The following is a 23,182-nucleotide window of genomic DNA, read 5'->3' as shown; positions in this document are numbered from 1 at the left end:
CCGGAGGCGGAGCACAACTCCTAATCGTCATCCCCAAAGGACTCCCGCCCACCTTGGGATGCGGCGATCGACATCTCACTGCTATCTAGAGCGTGAACGAAACGAACGAGGCGTCAGAGACGGGCCGCTGTTTCAGTCCAACACTCGCGGGTTTAAGCAATGTGCAAGAGGGGGCGTGGCCCGAGGAATGATCGTCGGGGTTCTTAATACCACGGCACCGCACTCAGGTCACCCTGGCCACCAGCCAAAGTACCGCCTCACTCGGAGACGGTAGATTGGGGTGTGGCAGAGGGGACTCTCTCTCCTCACGGAGATCACTGAGTCTCGACCGCAACATCGCGATGGTCACGTTCCCGCAGTGGGAACATGACGCATCCACAAACACTGCCCGAACGTGCTGAAGCCCAAACACATCGAGCAGTGAATGTGCCCATAGACAGCAACGGAGATCGATCGCACCCGGAAGTGCACGGGCGAACCGTCTTGAAAAAGACGTGCCACGCGCAAGCTCTTTTTGTGAGAGGAAAGCTCTTGCAGAGTGCCGAAGCGCCCAGGGAAACACACACACAGCTGTTGCAGATCACTGCACAGATCAGCAGGCAGGCAGCATGAGATCGCTGGAACGCGCCGTAACACCAACACCCTGGAGAACCGCTGGTCTCTCGAAGACTGAAGAGAAGACTTCAGAATTCAGGCTTGTAGGAGTGAAGAGATCCTCTTGGCTCCAAAGCAGAAACATAATGCGATGTTCGCAGCGTACTTCCTTATATACCCACGAGGTGGGGCGGAGTTACGCATGCAAATTCCGCATGCCCATGGCATTGGCACTGCCATTGGGCGCTGTTGAATACGATGAAGATGATTGGCTTCTAAGCGAAACCCCCATTCGTTAGTCACTAACGTACGTCGTAGTGACTGAACGAAAGGGAACCCAATTTTTCCCTTTATTCCTTTCTGATTGTTTTTTGTTATTTAGTTATTTATTCTTATTTAATTTTGTTTATTTTATTTAAAATTTTATTACCAGTCATTTTTATCACTCTTTTTTTTTACCAAACCTGTGAGAAGTGTTTTGAGTAGTTTTCCAGCCATTAGTGACCCCTGCTTATGGCCTGTCAACAATCTTACTTAAACTTTAGCACCCTGCCTCACTAGCTGTACACATCAGCCAGCCACATAGCCATACTCTGCACAGTTAGCTTACTACCTCTGTACGGGCTTGCATTGGCCTTTTGGCCTTTCCTCTCACCACAAGTGTGCCAGTTTGCCTCAGATGCTCAAACCGACCATCCAAATATAAGACCTGGAGACCTGGCAATGTGTTGTGATGGGCACCCTCCAATCCAAGGCTGCCAACTACCTACAACGGCAGAGAATACCCTGATACCCTGATACCCAGCCTGAGCCAGAACTGCGACCATAAGGAGCTGACTAACACCATCCTCTCCTTGGCCTACACCCTTGTAAGCCTGAGCTAGGAGGTAAACAGGCTGAAGCCACAAGTAACAGAATCTGACCCCCACTCAAAGCTATATAAACTAGCGAGAGCTAGGAGGTAAACAGGCTGAAGCCACAAGTAACAGAATCTGACCCCCACTCAAAGCTATATAAACTAGCGAGAGAAGGCACAAGACAGACACAAAGACTCTTGCAGAATGGAGTTACAGGGTAAATTACCAGATTTCAAAATGCTCTGACAGCTGTTAAACATTGAGAGGAGATGGAAAAAGCAGTCAAAGAGGACCCTTAACAAGAATTTTTTCACACAAAGTCACTGTTGAAAACTATGTGCCTATGTGGAACCAAAAGAGAGGGACACTAAAGCCAAAAGCCCACCTAAGAACATTTAGAGCTGGAATCAGAGCTCTGACTCAGCAGCTGGACAACACTAAAACAACTTTGACATTGTCCCAAGAGAACTGACACCCTCTTACATGCGAAACAAAACAAAACTTTAACCTGTCGGTGATTGCCAATGTGACCACTAGGGATGGAACAGTTACCGGTTTCACGACAAACCAGATAAAATGTACTAACGGTTAGTAATATAGTTTAAAATTTAAATATCATTAAAACCATGTTTGATTATCACGATTTTTAAAACTTGCGGTAAATCCTGTCCAGCCAGCATCATTCTGGTGCAGGTGCAGTGTTTTTGGAATGAGAAGAAATGGCAGAAGGCAGTGACAGGTCCGGAAGATTTTTCAGCCTTCTAAAAGGACCAAATCTGAGTTGTCATATTTCGGCTTTTACAAAAGTCCTGAGGGAAACTTAATCGTGTATGGTCACCCTGTCTGCAGAGCATGCAAAATTAAGTTGCTGCTTTAGGGGCAAACACTTCAAATCTGCTGAGTCGTCTTTGTGACCATCACCCACTGTTGTATAGCGAACATAAGGCAAGTTGTCTTTGACATCAATACCAAAACTACGTCTGGGAAATAATTGGACAAAAAGTTCTGAGTTTAAATATTTTATCTCACTCACTTGAAATTAACATGAAGCTTCCGAGAAGAAATGTTGTACACTTATTACACAGATTTTCTCTACCACATAAATAATTACGGGGACATATTGAATTGAGATGTGAATGTTTTAAATCTCACCTGTTCATAAATCCATTTTGTACAGTGTACAAAACAATCATCCCGACAAGATGATTACAAGAAGTTATATTAATAATTATAGTAGTATTAATAGTAAAGTCCTCTGATTTCATTTTCAATACAATCATAAGCAGAGACGCAGGTTGCATTTGAAGGAAACGAGAGGACGCGTCCGTTGTGATATGTGGATGTGCGCTGTGTTATAATGCATTGCTATTGATGACGGCCATTATAAGGAAGGAAATGCCACAAAATGTTTTCTTGAATTTCTTCTTTGGAACACAACATTTTAGCTTGAAGGGCCGTTCTGTTGCACTTTCAGAAATGTTCAGAACTTTGTGAGTGAAGAGAAAATAACGTTAGAGCAATATATCGGCATAACTGGGATTTATTGTTGTTTTGAAACAGATTTTTAGAACATTTGTTTTACAGTGTTGTCCTTTGAGTAAAGAGCTGACATAACATTCAGTAGTATACAGGGAGTGCAGAATTATTAGGCACGTTGATTTTCTGATCATATTTTTTTTCCAGGCACATTTGACCAATTTCCAAACCACAGTAATCCTAATAACTACTATTGATTTAGTATTTAATAATGTATAAGTGATATATAATTGTTCATGAAGGCTGGAAATGAAAATCACCTTATATTCAGGTGTGCAGAATTATTAGGCATGTTTTCTTTTACAGATAAATTGAGCCAAAAAAGAGATTTAACTCAGACTGAAAAGTCAAAAAGTATTAAATGCCCGCATGAGAAGGATGCAATACTAATGCAATACTAGACATTGCAGTTAAGGCGTGACCATTGGACAGTGAAATGCTCGTTGGGTCAGCAGGATCTGACAAAAACAGGTGGTGAAGAAAAGACACCTGTTAACTGCAAAAGAATTAAGAATTAAGGTGAAGAATTAAGTGTGAAACCATCAGGAACCCTTTAGTCTCCAGTGCCACCATTTTCCAGAGCTGCAACCTACCTGGAGTCTCCAGAAGTGCAAGGTGTCAGGATCTCAGAGACTTCAGTTAGGTAAAGAATCCTAAAAAATGACCCCCACTAAATAAGAATCATAAGCCGGCATTCATTTCTACATCTCAAGTGTCACCAAACGGAATTGCAATAATAATAAACACGTCTGCCGTTGGCAGGGCAGACAATATACTAATACTAATACTAAACCCTGCTTAGTTGGTCATATGTTCAATCAGACAGAGCAATGATTTGATGCCACAGTCTGAAAGATCTGAGTATGCATATTACTCTGGAAAAGGAAATGGTGGCAGTAACAGCAGTCTTACCTGTTGATGGATTACAATTCTGCAATTTACTCACTCTTCATGTCTTTCAAAAATGGTATTCAGATTTTTTTTCTTCTTCTGTGAAACACAAAAGGAGAAATTTTGAAGCATATATTATCATATATATGTATTTATTTTAGTAGAATTGACCCTTTCTCTTATTGTTTGCTGGCTGGATAAGGAATATGGTTTGTGTGACTGGGATAAGCTTTTCTGTTTATGCTTTGTAAAGGAATGCATGTTGACTGTCTTTGCTGATACACAAGGTTGACTCTTTCCAGATGCTTGGTTGCTTTATTTCAAAAATTAGCATCCCTTCCAGAAATCACTGAACTCAAGTTAAGTCAAACTTTAATGGTTTAATGGCTTTAAAAGCTGTAATGGTTAGGTCAGCTTTGTGGCATGCTTTAAACTTGTTTTATACTGTTCCTGGCACCCTTATATAAACGTCATAAGTGGGACTATTCATAGCCTACTCTATGTCACTCTGTATACTGAGACAACCACATGCAACCATTTTAAATTCTCTGATAAAGATAAAACTTATAATAAAGCAGCATGTTAATTAAATACAGTTCACTTTCGATGCATCATTACTCTGATGTTATGGTAACGCTTCTACATTAGGTGGTGTCTGAAGCACGTGTGGAAACACACCATCTATTGGCCGACATCATGGTGAGGTGACGTAGTGTAAGCGCATCACCAAGACCATAAATAGGTGCATGTCACTGAAATGAACGTCACCAGCTGCTTTGTCTTCAGGAAGCCATTTGTTTGCTTGTGTGTGAAAAGTCTTTGTGTTTGTTAGGAGTTGAAGAAAAAAAGTTTGTCTACCGTCTTAGTTTGTGCTCAGTTTAAGAAATGGCATCCGGTAAAAATTACAAGCAGTGTGTTCCATCCCTTATGAGGGATGATAAATATGATTTATGTCTTCTGCTTGGTAGCGGAGCATGCTAGATCGACTCTAGATCGATCATACATTGTGTACTAAGGCCGACGGAAAATGAGAAGTTGCAATTTTCTAGGTGGATACGGCTAGGAACTATACTCTCATTCCTACGTAATAATCAAGGATCTTTGCTGCCATACCATGGATGCAGCAGGTGCAATGATATTACACAGCACCTGAAAATAGTCCCCAGCACGCTCCCTGTGCAAGCAAGTTGTCACGTTAGTTATGATTATGGAAGTTAGCCTATTTTCAGGCGCTGCGTAATATCATTGCGCCTGCTGCATCAAAACTCTTTGGTCATTTTTGAGCGAGATGCTAATGGTCTAATCAGATTCAATGATCTATGCTAAGCTATGCTAAAAGTTCTAACGCCAGACCCAGAGATCAGCTGAATGGATTCGAAAATGGTAAAACTCAACTGTTTAACTCTAGGGGAGTTGGAAAATGAGCCCATTTTCAAAAAAGTGGAGTGTTCCTTTAAGGCCCTGTAGAATTACATCTGGTCTCTTGGGTAGGGCTTATGAGGCAGCAGGCCAGGCTGGATATGAGGTGTCCCGGCATATGATGGGTTATCAGGGGCTCTGTTTGAGCCTTTGGAGTCAGCCTCAGATAAGTTTCTGACCCTCAAAATAGCTGTTTGGGATTTTCTCGCCTAAGAGAGTAGGAGATTTGCAGTCCTTATCAGCTGCCCCCTCCTCTCTAGACTTCACCCCTGGACTAAAAACAAATCTCATCTAAAATTTCTGTAATTTTTAAAGAAAAAAATAGTCTCTGTGGTTGCCAGAACAATTTATTAAAATTGTAATAAAAAATGTAAACATATTAGAGGAAAAAAAATACAAATAAAATAAAATATAACCATATAGCCATTTTCTGCTGAATTAGCAAGGCCATGTTGCTACTTTCTACTTACTAATCTATTTTGTACTTTTATCATTCGGAAATCCACCATAGTGGTGGTAAAGAGAAAACTACATGATGAATCAAAGTTCATAACAAGTAGCTTTTCCAGAAGCTGAGGAAAATACTAATATATAGAAGGTGCAACACACAACTCTAAAATAATGTAAGAAGCATTAATTTAACAACATCATTTAGCAACATAATTTAACAACATGAAACGTCTCGGTAAGTAACCCTCGTTCCCTGAAGGAGGGAACGGAGACGTACGTCGGAACTGACCAATGAATGGGGATCTGATCTCAGCGACCAATCTACTTCGAGTGTGTTAAAAACGAGCCAATGGAGATTGGCATGCGATCCACGCATTCCACACTCCGCCCCGCGGTGCGGGTATAAATAAGGAAGTGGAATGCTTGATCATTGCTTTTTTCTGCTGAGGAGCCAAACTAGTGACTCGGCCCCCTAGCGGAAGCGCAGCACCTGGCGACGGGACGTACGTAACCGAGACAATCCCTTTCAGTCGGTCACGTTCGACATACGTCGGAACTGACCGACGAATTGGGATCCCTACCAAAACGCCAGGGTGCTGGCCCTTCCAGCGTCCTGCTTGAGCGCCTGGACCGTCTTAGATGGTAGGGAAGTCAGGGCTCCAAGCAGGGAGGTCAGTCACAACTCCCTGTTGAAGCGGTCTCATATGAAGCAATCCGAGCGGCATTACCGTGGCTGCAGCTGCCATATGCCCCAGGAGCCTCTGAAAAAATTTCAGTGGGACCGCTGTCCTGCCTTTGAACGAATTCAAGCAGTTCAACACCGACTGGACCCGCTCTTCCGTGAGGCGCGGAGTCTGGCTGACCGAATCCAGCTCCATACCGAGATAAGAGATCCTCTGTGTGGGACAGAGTTTGCTCTTCTCTCGGTTGACCCGAAGGCCCAACAGGCTGAGATGACTGAGGGCCCAGGGAGAGAGAAAACTGCTCTTTTATTGAAAATGTGGGTACCGCTGCGAGAGCACTCAGGGAGATGACCGTGGCACCACACAGTACAAAGGTGCAAGCCTGTGTGTGCACTCAAAAACAGAAACGCCCAGCGAACCAACTCTTTGATCTCCGTTGAAGCGGCCACCCGCTGAGACTGGAAGTAGCAGTCGTTCCTCTCACGAGACTCGTCATTTACACTCTTCGTAGAAACAGGAAACATTCACTGTTTGGCTCCGAAGTAGAAAAAAGCAATGATCAAGCATTTCACTTCCTTATTTATACCCACACCGCGGGGCGGAGCGTGGAATGCGTGGATCGCATGCCAATCTCCATTGGCTCGTTTTTAACACACTCGAAGTAGATTGGTCTCTGAGATCAGATCCCAATTCGTAATTTGATGTGATTTCGTTTGATTGATTAGGTGGAGAGGCAGAGCAGAACATTTGTTGGAGCGTTGGTGTGGATTTTTTGGTCAGCTCTGAAAGAGGTAAGTTCTTAGGGTTTAAAACTGTGTAATTTGAGTACTCCCCAGTTAGGTTGTAGCAACGCTTTGCGTTGATTTTTTTTATTTTAGTTTGTTATTTTTGTGTGTCTCCTGGGTTGAGTGCACTGCCGTGGTGGTAGTTCCGAACTGTTTGTTTGGTTCCACCCCAGCGGTATTTGGGTGCTTCAAAGGGCTTAACTCTTGGGAGCGCACGAAGACTAGGGAGGAGTTAGTTAGAGGTTTTTTTTTGTTAGGATTAGGTGGGGAGTTGGAGAATGTGTGCACAGTTTTTGACCGTAAGAATTACCTGAGCTGAATTGTGGTGTAGTGAGTAGGCCGAATTTGTTCGATTAATTTGTGATTTATTCTTTTGATTTCAGATTGTTGCATTATGACATCAGTTGAGCAGTTTTGTAAGGTGCCGTCAGATGAGTTACTGAATTTGTGTTCTAAGAAACAGTTATGGGAAATTGTAGATCGATATGAATTGAGTGGCGTTGATAAACGGCTGAGAAAAGATGAGCTTAGAGAAATAGTAAGACACAAGTTAGGGGATCTTCAGATTTTACCAATTAGGCTAGAACAAGTAACAGCTGGGGCTAGTCCGGCAGTTCAAAAATCAGCAGTTTCATTGGTTGGATTGTCATTTGAGCAACAGAAAGAACTTATTCAAATGCAACAGTTGCATGAAAAGGAGATGCGTGAATGTGAAATGGAAATAGAAAAACGTAAATTAGACGATCTGATGAAACAACGTGAAATGGATTTTGAAAGAATGAAACATGAGCATAAACTAGCTGCAGAAAAACAAGATCAAGAGTTTCAATTAAAGTTTGAGAGTTTAAAACTTCGTGGGGACAGATCTTTTGATCGCACGGATTGTTCGTTTGACATAATTCATAATTTGAAATTGTTGCCTGCGTTTAATGAGAGAGATCCTGACGTATTTTTCTCATTATTTGAAAGTATAGCTGATGAACGAGGATGGCCTGGTAGTGACCGTACAGTGATGCTTCAATCTGTTTTAGTGGGGAGAGCTCAGGAGGCATACACTGCTCTTTCAGTAGAGGATAGAAGGAATTATGATAGTGTGAAATCGGCTGTGTTGAAAGCTTTTGAGTTGGTCCCAGAAGCTTATCGCCAACGTTTTCGTACATGGAGAAAAGGTGAGAGACAAACACACGTAGAGGTCACAAGAGAGTTAAGTAACCATTTTGATCGCTGGTGTTCAACATCTAACGTGCAGTCCTTCAGTGAGTTGCGTGAAATGATGATTATTGAACAATTAAAAAACATTGTTCCCGATCAAATTGCAGTTTACATTAACGAAAATAAACCTTCCACTGCTATTAAAGCTGCATCGTTGGCAGATGATTTTGTTTTGATACACACAAATCGATTTGGTTATGGGAATCGTGGTAATGGAAATTGTAGTCCCAAACAATTGCAACGAAGTGATCGAGGGTCTCCGAGAGTGATAACTGATTCTATGTGTCGTTATTGTTTGGAAGTCGGACATTGGAAGAACGAATGTCCTGTTCTTAAAAGCAAACAGGGACGCGGCAAGAATACGAATTCTGCACCTGTGCTGTTAACCGGTTGTTTGTCACGCACATCATCTATGGAAAACATGTCTGTGATAAAAAGGAACTGTTCTGAAATTGATAAAGGGTATGTACCTTTTGTTTCTGAAGGATTTGTTTCTCTTTTTGAGGGGCAGGAAAGTGTTCCTGTGAGAGTGCTGCGAGATACGGGATCATCAGAGTCCTTTATTTTGGATTCTGTTCTTCCATTTTCACCCACTTCATATGTTGGTAAGAATGTGTTGATTCAAGGAATTGCTCTTCAAACGTTGTCTGTTCCTCTACACAAGTTCATTTTGCAGTCCCAGTTGGTCAATGGAGAAGTGACTATGGGAGTGCGCCCTTCTTTGCCGGTGAAGGGAGTGGAGGTAATTTTGGGAAACAACTTAGCTGGGGAGTGTGTGTGGCCGATATTGGCCCCATCACCGATTGTCACTCCGTTTTCCCTTCCCGATCAGGGGTGTGGTGAGTTGTCAGAGGGTACCTCTCTTGTTGTTACGAGGTCTGAGTCCAAGAAGCTAAAGGAGGATGTTAATTTATGCAACACCCGTACACCAGTTAAATTTGTCGCTCCTGGATTGTCCATTTTGTCTAATTTCTCTCGTGTAGAACTAGTGGACGCCCAGAGGGATGATCCTGGGTTGAAAACTTTGTTTGATGCCGTTCTTTCACCGGATGATGTTGAGAGTTCTGCGACTGGATACTTCATAAATGATGGAGTGCTGCTGCGTAAGTGGCTGGCCCACAGAGAAGATTGTGGTGGTGAGTCAATGGTTCAAGTTGTTGTACCAGAGAAACTTCGAGATGCTGTACTTCGGTTGGCTCACGGCGATATAGCTGGGCATTTGGGTGTAAAAAAGACATATGATAGAGTTCTGAAGCATTTTTATTGGCCGCTGTTGAAGAGGGATATCTCGTGGTTTATAAAAACCTGTCATACCAGTCAAGTGACGGGGAAGCCTAATCAGACACTGAAACAGGCCCCATTGTGTCCAATACCTCCAGTTGAGCAACCTTTTGAGCACCTTTTAATAGACTGTGTTGGTCCGCTTGCCGTTGTGGGTGACCAATTAAGAGGTAAACAGCCACCTCAGAGTTTGCTTGAGTATGTCAATGGTCTTTGCAGACGTTTGTTTTTAGCCGGTCAAGCTGCACAGATACATTTCGAGAAGGCGCAAATGAGGATGAAAGAGCTTTTTGATCGCCAGTCTGAACAGCGGGCATTTAGTTCTGGAGCTCAAGTTTTAGCATTGTTGCCTTTAATGGGCTCTCCGTTTTGTGCAAAATTTATGGGACCTTATACTGTTGTGCGTGCCCTATCTGATGTAAACTATGAAATTACGACTCCAGACAGAAAGAAGAGAAATCAAATCTGTCATGTGAACTTATTGAAACCTTTTTTAAACCATCCGTTGTGGTCTTTCTGTAATGGATGGGTTGGGTTGGGTCAGTCTTTGGTGGGAAAGACCGAGGGGGTTAAAGTTCCAGATGATGCTGTAATGCAACCTCGTTTAAACTCTGAAAGAATTGGGGAGTTGTCTCATTTTATCTGTTTTTCAGCGAGCACAACTGTCACAGTTGATCGAATGGAGGACTGCGTGGATCAAGTGGGTTCTGCGAGAGTCTGAGTCAACGGTTAATGCGATGGATACTTTATCTACAGCCTTATAATCTAACGATGAAACTTATTAAAGGAGCTGAGAACGTTTTAGCGGACACCCTGTCACGTGTGCCCATGATGGCGTGAAGATGGCTATTCTGTCTGCAACTGATGTGACCTGACGTTCTGTATGTATGTTATAATTTACCAGAGTTGGGGGGGGCAATTTTTTTTTAGGGGGGTGTGTTAGGGTTAAGTTGTGTTGGTTGGTGTTTTGGTTTTCTCTTTTCGTTGCTCGTCACAGGATCTGTTTTAAGCATGGAGCAAGAGGCTGTCTGGGCGGCTGCTCAGCGCTCGTTCAGGAGCAGTTTGCCATGCACTCTTATCCTTTGTTTTGTTTTGTTGTATTGTACAGTTCATCCTTGGTCATAGCTTTATTTGTTGCATCCATTCACGCGCACCTCACACTGATTGTCTTACTGATATTAACTTTTTATTATGTTATTCTGATACTAATGATTTCATGACCTCAGTTAATGCGTTCGTGACCTCAAGGCTAGATTATTGTAATGCTCTACTGGGTGGTTGCCCTGCTCGCTTAATAAACAAACTCCAGCTGGTCCAAAACGCAGCAGCTCGAGTTCTTACTAGAACCAGGAAGTATGTGTCAGGGTTGGTGAAGGGAAAGGGGCGAGGACTCAGATGCAGAGGAAATGGGTCTTTTAATGATAATAATAAAATAAAACAAGACAAAACAAACTACCCCGAGGGGGAAAAACTGACTTGACTTGACTTGACTTGACTTGAGCAGGAAAACATGAGGTACATTTGACGACGATTCCGCACTGGACTGCAAACACAAGGAGATTAAATAGGGAACAAACAAAAGAGGGTAACGAGGGTAGACAGGTGGGGCAAATGAACCAATAATCAGGAAACAAGGTGGGCGGGGTCAGACAATAGACATGAGCACATGGCACCAAGAAACACTTGACAAGACATGTGCTCACTCCAAACGTGACATGAACATGCAGTTAATGAGAACTCATCAGCTGCATGTTCACACAAAACATGACAACATAAAAGCACGCAGCCAGTGAAAAACACCAACCACGTGCTACACAGAACACAACACATAGACGGAAGAGCACACGCTCACATGACAAGACAGAGCGCACAAGAACGAGCAAATGCTCCTTCCGTGCGCTCACAACAAAAGACAAACACATGGAGCATGAATATCCGAATCCAAACACAAAACCAAAACCAAACTAGACCGAAGTGCTGGGATCCGAACCCCATGCCCCTCACAGAAAACTCACAAGGACAGAAGAGCACGCAGCTCGAGCATGCTCAAAGCTGCGCGCTCACACAAGACAAGACAAACAATACAGGAGTGTCAGGGCTCTGTCACAAACCAAGAGTAAACTAGACCGAAGTGACAGAACCCTGACAGTATGACCATATTAGCCCGGTTCTGTCAACACTGCTCTGGTTCCCTATTAAACATTGCATACATTTTAAAATCTTGCTTATTGCTTACAAAGCACTAAATGGTTTAGCTCCCCAGTACTTGAGAACTGTACTCAAAATTTTGGCCAGTTGATAATACCTAGCTAGAATATCAAAATCATCTGCAGGCGGTGGGTCCTTTTCCTATTTAGCACCTAAACTCTGGAACAGTCTTCCTAGCATTGTTCGGTAAGCAGACACACTTGGTCAGTTTAAATCTAGACTAAAAACACATCTCTTTACTATGGCATACACATGCAAAAAAAATTTTTTAATAATTGTTTAATCAACACGTCATCCTCAATAAACCCATCTTCGTGTTGCCTCCGATATTTCAAATATTTTGATATGACCCCTGACCTGTAAAGTTGCCAGAATAATAATCATACACAGTTTGTTAATTGGCCAGAGGAGAACTGGCACTGAGCCTGGTTTCTCCCAAGGTTTATTTTTATTTGTCGCCTTTGGCTTGGCTTGCTCAGTTGGGGACACTAAATTTTCCACTAAGTATCCAAATAAATCGAATTAGTAAACTAAATTAACTATATAAACTAAATTACTGATCTGCCCACATTGTCACTGTATGATAATTGAAATGAGCTGATGACATCACCGTTTTCCCCAGAGCGGCTGTACAGCCGAATCAAATTCTGTTGCATTATTTTCCTGTTTAACACTGTGAAGCTGCTTTGAAACAATCTGCATTGTAAAAAGCGCTATATAAATAAAGTTGACTATGTTATTTACAGGAAACAGAGCTAGATGTTCCGTTTAATAAATATAACATATACAAATCTAAATAATACTGCTCACGCAATATTATTTATTATATGAAAACAATTTCATTCTGCTGTCCTATTTGGTTTGCCACGTACCAGTCACTACGCCAAGAAACAGCCAACCAGGGTAGAGACGTCAGCAACCCTAAAACCATAAAGGCGGAGAGAGAGAGAGAAAAAGAAAGAGAGGGGAACACAAAAAAATAATACAAAACCCCTCACAATAATGTCAATATGATCTAGTTCAACAATGAGAATAATATACTATTTCACATTCTAGTACATCTGAATGTTCGGACCATTATGTAGCCGATAATAGATTAAATATGTCTGGAATTCTATAGGCCTACTGTTCGTTTGTCCTAAGAGACTAGATAAATTGAATGGAAAGACAGTGAAGGAACGACAGAACGAAATAATATATCTGCCCTCAGGCTCCGTTTCCATGGAAATAAAGATTAGACATATACATCAAAGAGGGCAGAAAATGGACCTAACAATTTCAACCATCCTCTCTTCCTCAGCTTTGCTCTAAATGACAAATTGCCATGAATGATTTTTAAATGTGCAACATCCACTTTTCAACACTGTACCTAGCAATTCAGGGTTCAGAGTTCTTAATATGCCATTCTGCACCTACCTCAGGGCTCCATTAAATGCGTAAAAGTACATTTACATTTTTTTTTTCTTACAATCCATTAAGAGTATGTGGTGTATAAGGCATAATAAGGTCTGTCGATTCTCTGGCTATGCTTAACACTGCCAGGTGTCAAAGCTGCATCACAGACAGGAACAGTGAAATGAAAAAAAAAAATAAAAGGGAACAAGTTATGCTCTGAAAAATTCTTGACAGATAAGATCAGAGTCGTCAAATAGAAAGCTGGAGGGGGCTGCAAGTTACGCATTGGTCACCCCCAACCACATACACAAAGAAACAACCTTCTGCAAATTCATACAGCCATATTAATTCTCTCCTTCTCCATGCCGATAATACAATTTTCATCTGTATTCTGTGTTAGCTATGAGCTTTACAGAAAGTTACAATTAAAGTGTATAAGCTGCACAATGCATTATGCCAGTGGTTTCCAGAGCTCATTCTGACATGATCAGAATTTATCTGTTTCAGACAGCAGGGAAATAATTCTAAATGTAAATAATAAAAGGCAACAAAAATGTTTTTATGTACAGTACTGTGCAAAAGTCTTAGGCACTTAGTATTTTCACACAATAAAAAGGTTTTAAGCCAGTTATTTATATATTTTGCTGTATTGTGTCATTTTACATTTCCAACCATTCATTTTGCCATTCATTTGAATAATCCAGTGAGATTATCGTATACACAAGTCTGACAACAGCCAGTATGCTCCACACAGAGATATGATCTCACCATCATCAAGTCTGTCTGTGATTACATGATGAAACAGAAAAAAACTGAGACCGATTAAACCAGAAGAACTGCAGTAACATCTCCAAGACGTTTGAAGAAACCTACCTGCAAAGATACAGTACTGTGAAAAGTTTTAGGCACTTGTGTAAAAGTGCTGTAAAGGGAGGAAGCTTTCAAAAACAATTTCATAAATAGATTTTATTTATAGATTTTATTTATTAGTGAACTTCTATTAACTAAATCAAAATGAAAAAAAAAAACATTAAATGTGAAGTGTCACAGGGAATTCTGGGAATGTCAGTTTATGGCTTTTCGATGTAAATTATGTTTTTTTTTATGGTACATTTAACTGGTACAATTAACTGGTTTTTGCTGTCGCATTTTTACAGTCTTTTACAGCGACAATTACTGTTATTTTTTTTTACAGTGTGACTAACACAAACCAAGAGAAAAATACAACAAACAAAATAAAACGGTCTCTCGTTGCTTTTTTTTACAAGAAACAGAGCTAGATGTTCTGTTTAATAAATATAATATATGAAAATCTAAATAACTAGAGACGTCAGCAACCCTAAAACCAGAGAGAGAGGGGCGGGGCACAAACAATTGTACAAAACCCCTTACAATAATGTCAATATGAACTAGCTCAACAATGAGAATAATATACTACTACTATCAGTAGTAGTGTATTATCACTATCAGTATATAGTAGTATATATCACTATCAGTACACTTGTTCGGACCATTATGAACCAGTGCTGCAGTTCTTCTGGATTTAGTCTGTCTCAGTTTCTTCATGTAATGCATACACATAAAGTATACATATAATTTAGTATAGTACATACACTTTCTGGCATGCTGTAAGACTTAGTATTCCCCCTGAATTTCAACATCAAAATACTGTTTAATTCTGTAGACATATACCTCTGTCTTAGAATGAATATGGTATGATAATGAATAGATTTAATACCTGATATTATGTGACCCCTGCAGGCTGTGTCATTACTGTTTCTGGGAGAATGACCTTTACCAGTAATAAGTCAATGGAGATTGAGGTTTTTGTTTATGCTGACCAACTGGTGGAGGCTGAGAAGGGAAAATATAGGGCTGTCACAGCCTTTTTCACCTACATCTCCCTGGACAAAGATAACAAGCCCCTTCCTGTGCCACCACTGAAGGTGAGTAATGCAGAGCTTATGTACAATGATGTAGGAATATTGAACATGTTTATATAAACAACACTTTTGAGACAAAAAAAAAAACCTCTAAGAAGTACTGAATGGGATAGGGCTGAGCGATATTTAAAAAAATATTTTATTGATAATCGCATTAAAAATATTGCAACATCCGATAATACTTGAGCGCCGCCACCTCCACGTCCCGCCCGTTCCCCCGCTGAAGACAACACTACGACATTCACTGTTTCACTGCACTTTATCTAATGATAACCTGCAAATCAGTTGGTTTAATTTAATGACTGAAATGTTAAATGTTTGGTTTGTTAGAGCTTGAAGGAAAATATTTGTTTTACCTTATTTTACGTTATTTTAGTGTTGCTAATAATTTCCACACTGTTCTAATCGAATTTGTGTTTGAAATTAATTTTGTTTCGTGAGGAGAGCTGCTGAATATACAAATGAACATAACATAACCCAATTTATGTGCCTATTTTTTTCATAGGGTCTGATGTTTCTCTTTCTTTTTAGCGTTATCACCTGAATATAAACATTTCATGATGATAAGTTTAAATTCCTTAATTACAAGGTTTTTAAACTTGTATACAAGCTATAATGTATTTGTTATTTGCTAAATGAATTGGTCATTCTGCATGAGCAAAATTGCCGTTACAGCAGTCAGCGCGGAACAACATGCAAATAAAATATTGATTAGGCTAATTAAAGTTACAAAAGTTATTCTGTCAAGTTCAGTGAGTGATTTTCTTTTTCTTTTGTTTCTTGATTAACATTAATGATGGCAGCGGGCTTAGCTTTTAGGCTGCTGCCAGTGCACAGATCCAATAGGCCAATACTATCGTATTTTACAGGGATATTTTGACATAAATATGTGTGTATTTGTCCGTGCACTATATGAGAGGCCGCTCGCAAGTTCAGAAGTGTTCTATTTTGTGTGTTCTTTCGCTATTATATCAAGAATTGGAATCGATTTTCTATTCATAACCCTATTAACTACTAGCCTATAGAAAATATTTAATTGATGGGTCCCACTTTATTTTAGGTGGCCTTAACTACTATGTACTTACATCAAAAAATAAGTACAGTGTACTTATTGTGTTCTTTTTGTATTGCAAAACACTTTTGGTGATATTGAGGTAGGATAGGGGTAAAGTTAGGGACAGGTGTGGTGGTATGAGTAGGTTTTAGGGTAGGGTTAGGTGTAAGGGAAGTGTCCACAGTGTAATTATAAATGTAACTACAGAAATAAATTACAGAGTTAATTACATGAAGGTAATTTTTTAAATGTAAGTACAATGTAAAAACATGTACACAATAAGTGCATTGTATCAAATTATTAATTTAAATGTTAGTACAGGCCATCTAATATAAGGTGGGTCCAATTCATGCTTTTCCATTTTGAATGGAAAATGTTGCCTCTTGTCTGTAGCTATATTATAACGTTTGTGACTTCATGCCTCAAACTTTGTCTATGTTCTGAATTGAATCACTACTATTCACTACTAAAACTAAAACATACTATTTTAATATTGCCTACTAAAAATAGTATGTGAAACAGGATGCTATACGACATTAAACATTTTGATCATTAATATGATACTTTGTTGCAAGTGGTGTCAACTACGATTATTTGATATTATAGTAACACTTTAGTTTAGGTCACTTTAGTCCAATCCTCACTATTAACTAGTTGCTTATTAGCATGCATATTACTAGGATTTTGACTATTTATTAGTACTTATTAAGCACATATTAATGCCTTATTCTGCATGACTGTTACATGTATGCCCTGTCTTGTGAGTTTTGATTTAGTCTCTATTACTCTGTTTTCCCTAGTATGGTTAATTAGTCATGTCAGTCACCTGTGCCTCGTCCACCACCTGCACCTCGTTATCCTCATTTGCTCTGTGTATGTAAGCCCTCAGTTTGCCCTCAGTGTCATGAGTGTTCCTGAGTGTTATTATTAAAGTTCCTGTCTCCTGGTTATCCTTGTCTCCATGAGCTCATTGCCTGTACATAAACCGTAACAGAAGAACCCACCAAAACATTTTTTTTTTTTGCTGCGTTTTCTCCTCTGTTTTGTTTGAGTTTTCCCCCGTCTTCCCCATGGCCCTTCCTGAGGTTCAGCTTCTCTGCCTGGAGCAGGGAGATCGTCTGCTGGAAGCACACACTCGGGACTTCCTACAGCTTGCATGCCTTACCCGTTTCCCGGACCACTCGCTCTTTGTTTTCTACTACACCGGCCTGAGTGAGCGGTCAAAGGCACATGTTCCAGAGGGCGGTATAAAGGAAGATTTCACCGCATTCATGGAGTGGGTACTGATAAATAACCACTCGCCATTGACCATCGGCCCCACTGAGGAGGACAGCGTTACCAGCCCCACTCCACCCCTCCCAGAGACAAGCCAACCACCACCAGCGAGTGACGCAACGGAGAAGTTGCACAAGCCCACCGCAGACCGAGGGGACCGGCCACCCGTGAGTGACGAGCCCGTACCGAGGACAAGGACGGAGTGTGTCATCGCCTCGGAGACCACCAACAAGGTCTGACCAGGTGCGTGTGCCGGCAACGCCGTACATCACAGAGGGAGTTATTGTGGAGTTCGAGGGCTGGGAGGAAAGCCCCTCCCACAACACTGCCGCTGTGGTTGAGTTGCAGTAAATCACTGGCAGCTAAATAGAAGAACTGAGGAGTGTTTTTGAGATAGACCTGATAGTCTTTTTTGGAGAGGTTTTTCCTGTGACCCCTGTCTCCCAGCGACCCCTGTTTCTCCAGTGTCTCCTGCCTCTGAATTCCCACCCAGCCTCCCTCTCCCACCTCCTCAGTCGGTCTATTCCTCAGTCCTCCCTTCGCTGCTGTCCTTCCACCCCTCTGCTCCACCCACACACTGTGTGGACACGCCTAGTGTCTTCAGGTCACCAGCTCTGTCCCGCACTGAGGTTCCCCTGTCTCCTCCTCCAGCCTCAGTGCCCCCTGCTCCACCTCGGCCCGTCGACACTTCAGCGCCCCCTTGGCTCCTTCCTCCCTCAGCTCCACCGGAAACCAGCGGCCATGCGGCTTCTCCGGGCTCCCTCGTCTCTCCGGCTCTGCCCTGGTCAGTCGTTGACCTGCCTTTACCTGCGGCTTAGTCTGGCTCCGCCTTCCCTTCAGCTCCGCCTTTGTCCTCAGTCCTTCCAGTTCAACCGCTGTCCTCTGGTTCCCCGGTTCCACCTCGGGTGCTCGTCGCTGCGGTGCCACCTCTGTCTCCTGGACCACAGCTTCGCGGGGGCTCATCGGCTTGTCGTCTCCATCAGTGGCTCCTTCTCAGTTGCTCGTCCCCAGGGTATCGTCTACCTCCCAGTTGACTCCTCCATGACTCCTCCCACCATCGACTCTGCCTTGGGGCCTCGTCCTGGCTGGTTTCTGGCACACAATCTGGCTCCTGCTCCTGGCTTCCCTCTGGCTCCTCCCTTTCCACATCTCCTCTTGGACTCAGTGTACTTCCCCAGACTGTCTGTTTCTTTTTGCTCCGCACCCTCCTCCTGAGCCCCCACCCTCCCTCCTCAGTTGTTCGTGTTTACGGCACGAGGACACGCCTTTCTGGGAGGGGGCGGTATGTTACATGTATGCCCTGTCTTGTGTGTTTTGATTTAGTCTCTATTACTCTGTTTTCCCCAGTATAGTTAATTAGTCATGTCAGTCACCTGTGCCTCGTCCACCACCTGCACCTCGTTATCCTCATTTGCTCTGTGTATGTAAGCCCTCAGTTTGCCCTCAGTGTTGGTCAGTTCTTGTTCATTTTGTACATGTCAAGAGTGTTCCTGAGTGTTATTATTAATGTTCCTGTCTCCTGGTTATCCTCGTCTCTGTGAGCTCATTGCCTGCATGTAAATCGTAACAATGACCTTACTCTACATCCCTTAATCCTCCCCAATACCTAAACTTAACTACCTTACTAACTATAAATAAGCAAAAATTTGTAGTTTATTTAGTCAAAAGTTGTAGTTAATAGTGAGAATTGGACCCTAATCAAAAGTGTGACCGATATTATTAATCAAATTTATATTTAAAATGTCTTTTGAGCAAGAAAAATATTTTTCTTATTGATTGCTGTGGAAAGGGAAGGTTACATTAATTGCAGTGAATAAAGCACAGTGTTCTCTACTATACAGTGCACATTTTGCCAAATATAGTAGTTTTTCACAGTTTTCCATACATACAAAAATGTTGCATATTATACAAAAGTAGATAAATCTGCAATTAAATATAGCACTGATAAAAAGTTGATCTCGAAAACGTTTTAAACTTTACATCACCTTTTTTCATGCCTATTTGAGGCCTCTGTTGAAGTAATAAATTAACAGTTGGAGTGCTTTTGCCTTATACATTGGCCCTCATTTATCAATCTTGCGTAGAAACGGGCGTATATGTTGGCGTAAGATTATGCTTACTCACCGCCTGATTTATGAAGCTGTGCGCACCTCTGAAATCCAGGTGTACGCAAAACCTGCCCTTGATAAATGCTGCGGCTGACAACGTTCGTCATTAGAATAACACGCCCCTATATATTCAAGTCTCTGCCTCCCCCACGCCCTCATTTTACGCCATGGACACACGGAAGATGGAAAAGAAGCGAAATTTCTCTGACGTGGAGATCGAGACCATCACCAGGGAAGTGGAAAAAAAATTTTTTTATTTGGGAGTTTAAAGAGTGGGATTAAAGGCGCCCACAAAAAGGTGTATGGTGGAAATCCAGTTTAAATAGCTTTTTGGAATTGGATGAGAAATTACCTATCACAATTCATTATTTTACAGCACGTGTTTTGAAATAATTAGCATTTAATTTCGTATCACGTCACATGTATTGGGGTGTACAATAGTGATGATGATGTGATGTGGAGTACCATTCATTCACATTAATAATTGCATGACAATTTGTAAGATTCTTATTAGGGGTTCAAGCCTGTAAGGCTGAAACCCTATTGTATTCGTTAATTTTCCCATGATGCATCATTCTCCATCTAAAACTGATCGGGCAGACCAAACCGTAAGTCGTAGAGACATGGAACTTTCAGGGCTGGTAGTACTCACAACGACTACCAGCGTCACCGAGGCACGTCCCGATCGGCCTGACGGGGGCGCTACAGTGAGCAAAAGTACAGCGTGGGCTCAAGTGTCTTATATCCTTGGAATCCTTGGCTCAAGGCGGACAATGTGCATGCCTCGGACTGGCTCGCCCTTCAGGCGCCAATTTCGAGAAATTTTGGGTTTTTTGAAAAACCTACTTTTGTGAACTACTCCCCCAATTTTTCCCTGATTGGAACCAAACCACTGTAGAAATGTTTTTTGGAGAGAGACTATTAATAATTATGAAAAATTTCAATTTTTCGATTCATGGTCGCTAAGGAGAATGAAAAAGATCCATGTGTCGGGGGCCACTTTTACTAAAATGACTATAACTTGTGAACGGAACAAGATATTTTCACAAAATTCGGGTCACATGTCTATGACCTCAAAGTTTGGTAACTTGAAAAATATTTTGATAATTGGCCACTTGGTGTCGCTGTAAGAGGAAAAATGTCATGATAATGGCTATAACCTCACCCAATCATTAATCAGATAATAAGTGGCATGCAGTGTCTTTGTCCAGGCTGCCATGATAGTCTATGAGAACATTGGCGTATCTCAAAAAACACAGTTTGCATATCGGCACAATGCCTTGAAGGAGCCTAAGAAATTTCAAGCCAGTGTTTTTCACGGGAGTCATCTCCTTTGACTCCTGAATCCTTGCCGAGTCCAATGATACCAAACATGGAAGGTTTTGCCTTATGGTTTTTGTAACAGTGTAATTTAGCTCTTACAAAACTTTTGCGATTATCCTCGAAACTGCTAGTCCAATTGAAACAAAACCACCACAGGAAATATGATAACATCGGTCAATAGCTAAACAATAACATCCAAATGTCAAAACTATGATAGGAAGTGAAATCTAATCAATGTTGCCCATTAGTCATTTTTATACTCTCATAAATATACTGTAAGTGTCTATAACAGGGTGTCCAATCCTGCTCCTGGAGGGCCACTGTCCTGCAGAGTTTAGCTCCAACCCCAATTCAACACACCTGTACCAGCTAATCAAGGTCTTATTAGGCATGCTAGAAACTTTCAGACAATAAAAAAACAAAAAAATAAATAAAAAATCCTTAGTAAATTGGCTCTAAATGGTCTTTTTTCATCCATGATCTTAGTTTATTTATTTATTTGGATCCCCATTAGCCAATACCTAGGCAGTGGCTACTCTTCCTGAGGTCCCAACAAGTAAACCATACATCCACAACTATAAAGTCAATGAAACATACAAACTCAAAATATCAACAATTTACTATTGTGCCATTAAATGTTCCTTAAAAGATTTTGTACAACTTATTTTATTTTTATGACTGGTGTTGAAATTATGACTAGTACTACTATATAAAAGTTGACATTACAGGACATTAGGAACTCTCTACAAATTATTTCTTATAAAACAAAGCAGAGAGACAATCTGAAATTATCTTTAATAATCGGAAGTAGTTATTCTAATCTGGCTTTGGTGAGTGACATTTCAGATATTACTCTGATTTATGGATCACCAAAATGCTTTTAGTTTTTGTCAAGTTTACAACCAACTTATTATTTTGTACCTACTTTGACCAATTGTAATTCCTCATCCAAAGCAGTAGACGACTGCTTAATTGATGTTGCAGTTTAATATAATATTGTTTGGTCTGCATACATGACTGTGCACACTTTAAAACAAGAGGAAGTTTATTGGTAAAATAGAAAATAGTAATGGTCCTAAACAACTTTCTTGAGGAACACCACATTCAACTCTTTCACATCTGAAAAACGTCCAATATAAAATACACAATGTCCCCTATTAAACAGATAACTTTTAAAGCAATGTACAGTATGAAAAGTATTTGTAAAATAAAATATAACAATACTGTACCTAATTTTTTTTCATCAATCTGTGAAAAACACAAAAACAGAACAGTACAATGACAAACTCCTTTAAATGGGCACTTTTACATTTAGCTTTGAAACTGAATCTTCCGTCGTATATTGTTATTATTGCTCAGTTCCCATTCAGTCGGTCACTCTCGACGCCACGTCGGAGTACCGACGAATAGGAATCTCGCTCGCGAGAGCCAATCTACTTCGAGTGTAACTAAACGAGCCAATGCACATTGGCATGCAATGATTGCACCAGGTGCTCATGCCACGCCGTGCGGGTATAAATGAGACACAGGTGATTGCATCAAATCAACCTTTTGCTTCGGAGCCGGGTGGTAGATGGGAACGCCAGATATCACTCACTACTTCGCAGTCCTGACTGAAGACGGAAGCCGCCTTTCGGAAGCGATCTCTTCAGTCGGTGTTGGTGTGACGGCACAGCAGCGGTCGCGTGGTTTTCGGATCATCTCTCTGTGTTGTTTGTTTAGAGCAATCACAAAGGCTGTTCTCACAGCTGGTTCGGTGCGCTAGGTGGAGAGCGCTGAAAAGCCGTTCTTACGGCTGGTAAGAGAGCGCCTTCGTGTGAGAGAGCGCGCACGTCAGGCTGCACCCACCCCCTGACTGTGTCGCCGCGACCCCGCCCCCTGTGTGCTTCAGCACCAAGGAGAGCATCTCAGAGTTGCGGTCTAGACTCCATCTCGCAAGGGGTGGAGTCCCCATGCCTCTGCCTCGATCTAACCCTCCACAGAGGGTTACTTCAGGCAGTAGCACGGGTGATTTGAGGGTTGTGGTGAGCGCGCTTCCCCCAGGGAACCAACCCCCGGGGAACCCTCATCCCTCACGCACTCCGCAGCCAGTAGAGCTGCCGTTGGAACGTGGTGGGCCGTCCTCGAGATGTGCACCATCCGTATCCTTCGGGGCTCCCCCTGATGAT

The 23,182-nt window shown here is 41.7% G+C and overlaps 1 protein-coding gene across 4 annotated transcripts in view; it reads left to right on the top strand.

Moving 5' to 3' along the window:
- acot7 (acyl-CoA thioesterase 7) overlaps positions 1-23,182 on the top strand; it is a 232,534-nt gene that overhangs the window by 143,271 nt on the left and 66,081 nt on the right. For all 4 annotated transcript variants that reach the window (XM_079827865.1, XM_079827864.1, XM_079827862.1 and 1 more), the window contains one exon: positions 15,073-15,257. In XM_079827865.1, the coding sequence (XP_079683991.1) occupies positions 15,073-15,257 (185 nt within the window). The remainder of the gene's footprint in view (positions 1-15,072; positions 15,258-23,182) is intronic.

Source organism: Gobio gobio (assembly GCF_949357685.1).
Source record: "Gobio gobio genome assembly, chromosome: 10".
Classification (NCBI taxonomy): Eukaryota; Metazoa; Chordata; class Actinopteri; order Cypriniformes; family Gobionidae; genus Gobio; species Gobio gobio.
Note: the sequence above shows the minus strand (reverse complement) of the source record. Positions and strands in the feature narration are given on the sequence as shown.